This window comes from Bison bison, unplaced genomic scaffold, assembly GCF_000754665.1.
Source record: "Bison bison bison isolate TAMUID 2011002044 unplaced genomic scaffold, Bison_UMD1.0 scf7180017864503, whole genome shotgun sequence".
NCBI lineage: Eukaryota > Metazoa > Chordata > Mammalia > Artiodactyla > Bovidae > Bison > Bison bison.
Window position 1 is genome coordinate 3,022,199 of NW_011495061.1, and position 6,861 is coordinate 3,029,059.

Below are 6,861 nucleotides of genomic sequence, written 5' to 3' on the forward strand. Positions count from 1 at the left end.
ATTTTCAAAGACGCGAACACTCTTCTTGTTCACTCGACGCCAGCTGCCGTAGTGTGCGCGCATGCTAAGTCGCTTCAGTCGTTTCCAGCTCTTTGCGACCCTATGGACCATAGCCCAGCAGGCACCTCTGTCCATGGGATTCTCCAGGCAAGAATACTGGAGGGGGTTGCTGTGCCATCCTCCAGGGGATCTTCCCGACCCAGGGATTGAACTCGAGTCTCTTGCATCTCCTGCATTGGCAGGTGGCTTCTTTACCACCAGCGCTACCCGGGAAGCCCCCGATGTACTGTACTACTGTACTTTTCAAGGTATCGTAAGATTTAAAATGTTTTACTTTTTGTTTTTTATGTCTTATTTGAGTGGAAAGCATTACAAACCTATCACAGTACTACACAGTTGCCTGTGTTAGTTGGGACCTAGGCTAGCCCTGCGGGACTTCAGAACAAACTGGCCTTCACAACCTCGCTCTTGGAACACCACTCGCTGTTGGGTAGGGGGCTTGCTGTCTGTGCTGGGGGTCTCACAGCGAAAGTGAAAGCGACCTGACTCAGTCGTTTCCATCACACCCACCTCCCTCCCCAGCCTGGCCCAGGGGTCTGTGTTTCTCACCCTGGGATGAGAGCCTGTGAGGCCAGTTCTGATTCTTGTCCAACCAGCACCCAGCCCTGGCAGCGCGGGCGTTCACACCAGGCGGTGTGTGTGCACACAGCACATCTGCGACAACTTCGTCACCTGGGGTGACCCCGTCCAGCAGGCACCAGGGACAGCGGACCTCTGCCACGTGGGCCCTCGCTCAGGGCCCGTGGACGCACTGGCTGTCAACAGCCTGGAGGCTCCCTCTGCCCTTTTCCTGGGTGCCCAGACACCCCGTGTCCTAGGATGAGGAGAAGGGCCCTCTCACTTCAAGATGGAGGATAGCACTCCTGGGGGCGGGCAGGCCGGAGAAGACGTCCCAATTCCCAGAATCAGTGGGTGGCGCGGGAGGTTAAACACCTCCGTTTCCACCATGAGGAAAAAATATTTTTCCCAAGAGATTGTGTGGCAACTTAGTAAATTTTGGAAAGCTATAAAATATTCTTCTATTCCAAATGTGACTATCCTACAGAGGGAATTCCCCCTCCTCCCTTTAAAAGAAAAACCCATAAATCCAATGCTTGGTTTTGAACCTTTAATAAAAGTAAAAAAAATGAATTCAAAAGAACACAATGCTGAAAACTTAGTATGAATGTGAATCTCACTAGATGTTCCAATCTGGTATAGTGCAAATTTTGCTCATACTATTTAACATTTTCACAAACTCAAATGACTTTGGTTCACATACTTGCTAGAAAATATTGGCAATAAAATTCTTCAGATTCACATCTTTTGGCTATACTGCTTCTAACAGACATAGATTTATTTCCAGTTTAAGAGAGAAAAATACTCATTGTGCATGATCAAGTACGTTGGAAAGATTCAATGACTGCTTTCATCTAATAACTTCTGGTTTTTTCACAAACGCTGACATCTTCATTGAAAAATCTTTTCGCATAGCTGATGGTTTTCATTTTCAGAAAATGTCATAAGGGGGTCATCGCAAAGTTCAGAATGGTACTATTTTCTTTTAAACAAAATTCCTCTAAAACAAAGTCGCTACAGTAACCTAAAATTTACTCCAGGATATCCTCCTTAAAACAAAAGCAAACTGAGACGGGGACCATCGGGTGAGAGGAGCCGGGGACTCGCAGAGTCCACGGCTGCCGGCAGGGGCTCCCGTGTCGCCAGCCCCCCGACTGCCAGCTGCCAGAGGAATCTTACCATCAAGCCACATTCACAGGATTCAAAACAACCAAAATGTTTTAAATTGCAAAATACAGAAAGGGTGAATTTGTAAGTAAAAATTACAAGTTTACTAAACCCCCAAACTGGGAGTATTTCAAAGGACTGGGGCTCGGCGGGAGGGCACAACAAAGTAACTTCACAGCTGAAAAGAAATTATTGCTGAATTTTGCCTCCATGCAGCACTGAAATGGAGAACCCTCTTTAGCATCTCACACGTTTAAAAAAATAATAATAAATATTTAAAGAGAATACAAGGCTCAGATTGGTTTTCCTATACATTGCACTTGAAGTCGAAGGCCCAGGACCTGCACACCGGGCCCAACGTGGGCTGTGCCATTGAGTGAGTACACTGTGCTCACCGCGTCCTTTGAGGGTTTAGAGACACCGAATGTGATGCAGTGACGTGCGCACTCTTCTTTTTACAAGGCAATCACAGATTGCAGATCCCATAGGGCTGTGGGGAAAAAGCCGTCTCTTCTTCCCGAGTAGCAAAGAAAACGCAAGGTTTGGGCCAAGACGGAGACGTGTGGCCGACGGGCGCCCCATTCGAGACGGTGCGGATTCCGTGAACACCAGGGTGGAAAGTCCAACCCATTGCAGCGCAGAGCCACAACCTCCCACTCACTGCCTCCTCTGCAGCATTGTCTGCGTAGCACCCTACACGGGCACCGAGGGCACGCCGTGCCCGCCTGCCCGGCACGGCCACCCTGCGCTTGCTGCCACCCCTGCCTTCTCTTTTTTCATAACACAGCCCTATTTTTAAAATCTTTTGGATGAGTGATATTCCTGTCTCACCACACTTCATCTTTGTAAGCACCACCAAGCCGTCCCCGGGGCGCTGACACGGAACCAGAGCTGGCAGTCAGGCTTTAGTTCGAGGCTAGCAAATATGGCAACTTGGCATTTAATAACACGAGAAACTGAGTCCTCGGGGCCCGGTGCCCAGCCGGCCTGCTCGTGGTGCCCCCAGCGGACGCGGGCAGGGGCACCGTCCCACCACCAGCGGCCATCCACCGCTCGGCTGCTCTGAAACAGGTGAAGTGTTTTCCAGGAGTCACTGGTACAGCCAGCCCCATCTGAAGAGGTTACTGAGGAAAAGAGATAGTCTCGTCACTACCCAGTATCGCGGACTTTCTCCCCAAACCTTGCCACTCTTCAGGATCCGTGCGCCTGAGGATTCAATCACTGTGTGGCTTTTCGGGGACACCCTATGTGGAGAAAGAGAGAAAAAAAAGGATGTTAGCGCTGTATGTGTGCGTGTTTTACTTAGCAATTTAAGCGGACCCTACAAAGTGAGAGATGAAGAATCCCTTTGCGCCAGAGGCGAGGGTGGAGACCAGAATCACGGAGCAGCAGACAGGCTCCCCCGGCCCCACAGTGATGCCCTCGGGGCCCTGAGCTGGGAGCCCACATCTCAGCAGACCTGGTCTGTCCCGCTCAGGCAGGGCGGGGGTGTAGCAGGCAGGACAGGAGGTGGTACTGCTGCCCAGAAGCTGTGTCTATGCATGTCTCGTCGCCGAACAGCGCAGACACCCAGAGAGGGCACCCCACACTTGTGGCCGGTGTCTGGGCCTGGCCTGGTGGCCCTCAACCGAGGATGGACACCCCACTGGAGCAGCAGGTCCGAGACCAGAGGCTGACCTTCCTGAGGTCACGGGGCTCTGTGTGAGGAGAGCCCCCTGCCTCCTGCCAGAGCCGGGGTCCCTGCGTGTCCACCCTGACCCGTGCTGAGAGGCTGAGCGAGCCACAAGGGCCAGCCCGCTCTGCACCAGACGCCAGGCGCTCAGCCTCCTGGGCTCCAACCCCCATCTCCAAAGCGGGCTGACAGTCCTGCCCCCATACTGCCACTGCAGGACTCAACCAAGTGCCAGTGGACGTCAGCCCAACGACACCACGGCCATGACGGCCAGGAGCCGCCGCACCGCAGTGGGAGAGGGATGCTGGAGACGCGGCGTCCGGGGCCTGGGCTCTGGGAACAGGGCCACACTCCTCATGCGGCAGTGCGAAGCCTTACTTTTTCTGAGAAGAGACTTTCATCTGCAGACAACAGACACGAACTCGATAAAATGATGCTACAGACTCCCGTTTAAACCTACAGGCGGACGACAAATACCACACAGAAAAAGCTACGTGAACCATTGAACACTCAAGCAGAGCCAGCCTGGGGCTCTGGGGCACGCCTGCCCGGGCCAGGAAGCACGTTTATAGGCAGAACTGAGCAGATGGGAGGGGGCGGGCTGCAGGCGCGTCACACGGGACACTCTGGCCCCGAGCGGACTGATAGGCGCCCACCTTGGGTCCATGGCTGCAGCCCTTTCTCTTCTGCGCTCAGATCATGTTCCACTACAAAGTCTCACTTGGAGACGTTTCAAACCAAAAATTCATCCTGAAACGCTGCTGCGAGAATACGTCTCAGAAGTGTCCTCTGTCCGAGGGCTGCAGGGTGGCTGCTCTGAAAGCGAGGACAGTGGCCACGGACGAGCAAACAGGCCCGTCAGCCAGGTGCCAAGCGACCCCATTTTTAAGGCCCCGAGTCCTTTCCAATTCTAAGTGATGAGTAAGCTCACCTTCACATAGCAACTACTAGCTTTTTCCCTTTCTTAGAAGAAAAAAATTAAAAACCTGGCTAAAGTATTCGAACTCTTTCTTTAAAAAAAATGTTTAACTTGCTCAAGAGAGTCTAGCAAGGTGCCGCGCTGTCCAGGCTGAGCTCTGAGACCCCACAGAGACACAAACCCAAGCCATCAGGGCGCACACCCCAGCGCGCTGGGGGGCACGAGCCTCCGTGCCCGGCCCTGGGTACTTCTCCGGGGGACCGGGACTGGGTGGTGGGTGGTCAAGCAGGGGCAGAGGGCAGAGGCCACGCCCCTGCTCCAGCCCATCACAGCTGTTGGCTGCTGGGTGGTGGGGAAGAGCAGAAGGTCCTTCCGGCAGGGACGGTCAAGTCATGGGTGGTTACGGGTTTCTAAGACAAACCTTATTATAAATATATTTTTCGTTCTTCAGCCCTGATGCAATCTGAACCAAATATAACTTCCTACACTTCCAATTCTAGTCTCATGAAAAATACAATTTTGGCTTCACATACTTTTTGCTCCTGCAACAACAGCGCCTTGTGGGAAGGTGGCCTGCCATCCCACGGAGACGGCAGGAAAGGCTGAAGTGCATGGAGGGTTTGTGAAGAGGAGGGGTCGGTGTCAGGTTCAGAGGTCAACTGATATGCCGTGAAGGCTGTGTAATTCCTGCCAGACAAAGGGGGGCTTTTTAAGATTCCCTACTGCTTTCAGGAAAGAGTCATTTAAGAGGGGTTTCCCTCATAGCTCAGATGGTAAAGAATCAGCCTGCAATGCAGGAGACCCTGGTTCGATTCCTGGGTCGGGAAGATCCCTCGGAGAAGGGACAGGCTACCCATTCCAGTATTGCTGGGCTTCCCTTGTGGCTCAGCTGGTAAAGAATCCATCTGCAATGCGGAAGACCTGGGTTTGATCCCTGGCTTGGGAAGATCCCCTGGAGAAGGGAAAGGTAGCCTACTCCAGTATTCTGGCCTGGAAAATTCCATGGACAGAGGAGCCTTGTAGGCAGAGACCACAGCCACGGGCTCCTGTACACACGCCAGTGCTGCAGTTACAAGTACAGCTGGCCCCTGAACAAGGCTTTGAGAACAAGGCTTCACTTAGACGCATCTTTTCAACATGGTCCCTGGTTGGTTGTATCCGTCAATACAGGATTCATCCAATACACTCAGGTTTTCAATTTCTAGGAGGGTTGGTGCCCCTAATCCACCTGTTCTTCAAGGGTCAACTGCAGAACAATGGTAAACTTTAAAATTACAAAAGAGAAAAGAACAACCCCAACCACCTACTTGTCAGAAGTGGCCACTTCTTTCCTGCAGAGCGCTCCCCTGCCCACCCCCACCAATACGGCTCCTCACTACTGCACGCCTCTGCCAGTCCAACTGGCTGACCCCTTCAGACCATCTGAACCCCGTGCCTCACTCCTGGGCCCTGAGTAGCTGTAACAGAAGTAACTCTCCCTCATCCTCTCCCTGACTGTGCCAGAAACACAGCTGCGACCCAAGCTGTGACCACCCTGCCTGTGATCATGCAGACCGTGTCCTCTGCTGGGGTCTGGGGACTCGGGCAAAGGCGCTTTGCTCTTGCCCTTCCTCAAGATGCAGCAGAGGGGGCATCTGTAAAACCAGCTGTGACTGCCCCTCTGGCTTCACACGTTTGAGGAGTCTACCGGTCTCCCCATCAGCAGCTCACCCTGCTGGGGCCGGGGTCCAGGCCCTGGTTGGGGACTAACATACCACAAGCCACGAGGCGTGGCCAAATACACACATAAATAAATGTGCACGGATGGAAAGACAGCAGGAGGCTGGACTCAGAGACCGGGGTGGGGGCTCTTTCCCTTTGATGACTGCAATGCTCACCAGCCTCTTCCAGTTTCAAGACACAACAGTAACATCCAAAGATAAGACTGTCCCCAATTTTGAAGAGTAAAAAAAAGAAACATCTTTAATAAAGGGGAATTACAATTATGCCAGTTATCTTAAGTTCTGTTAAAAACTTTCACTCATCTTTTCAAAAAAAATGAAAGTGTCTACAAAAAACCAGTCCATCCTAAAGGAAATCAACCCTGAATATTCATTGGAAGGACTGTTGCTGAAGCTGAAGCCGAAACTCCAATACTTTGGCCACCTGATGTGAAAAGCCAACTCATTGGAGAAGACCCTGATGCTGGGGAAGACTGAAGGTAGCAGGAGAAGGGGGTGACAGAGGATGAGATGGTTGGATGGCATCACTGACTCAATAGATATGAGTCTGAGCGAGCTCTGGGAGATGGTGAAGGACAGGGAAGCCTGGTGTGCTGCAGTTCATGGGTCGCAAAGAGTCAGACACAACTGAGCAACTGAACAGCAGCAGTAAGACAAGATGGAAAGACAGCTGCTAAAAGCACCTTCAGTTAGTGCTGCTGCCAAAGGCATGGCCGTGTGGCTCCTGTGCGTCTCCTCCAACCACTCCTGGCGCTACGAGCCTG

At 52.4% G+C, this 6,861-nt stretch overlaps 1 protein-coding gene across 2 annotated transcripts in view; it reads right to left on the reverse strand.

The window, feature by feature from the left end:
• Positions 1-1,154: 1,154 nt before the first annotated feature.
• Positions 1,155-6,861, reverse strand: part of INSIG1 (insulin induced gene 1) — a 12,514-nt gene continuing 6,807 nt past the window's right edge. For both annotated transcript variants that reach the window (XM_010829265.1, XM_010829266.1), the window contains one exon: positions 1,155-3,029. In XM_010829265.1, the coding sequence (XP_010827567.1) occupies positions 2,876-3,029 (154 nt within the window). In that variant the 3' untranslated portion in view covers positions 1,155-2,875. The remainder of the gene's footprint in view (positions 3,030-6,861) is intronic.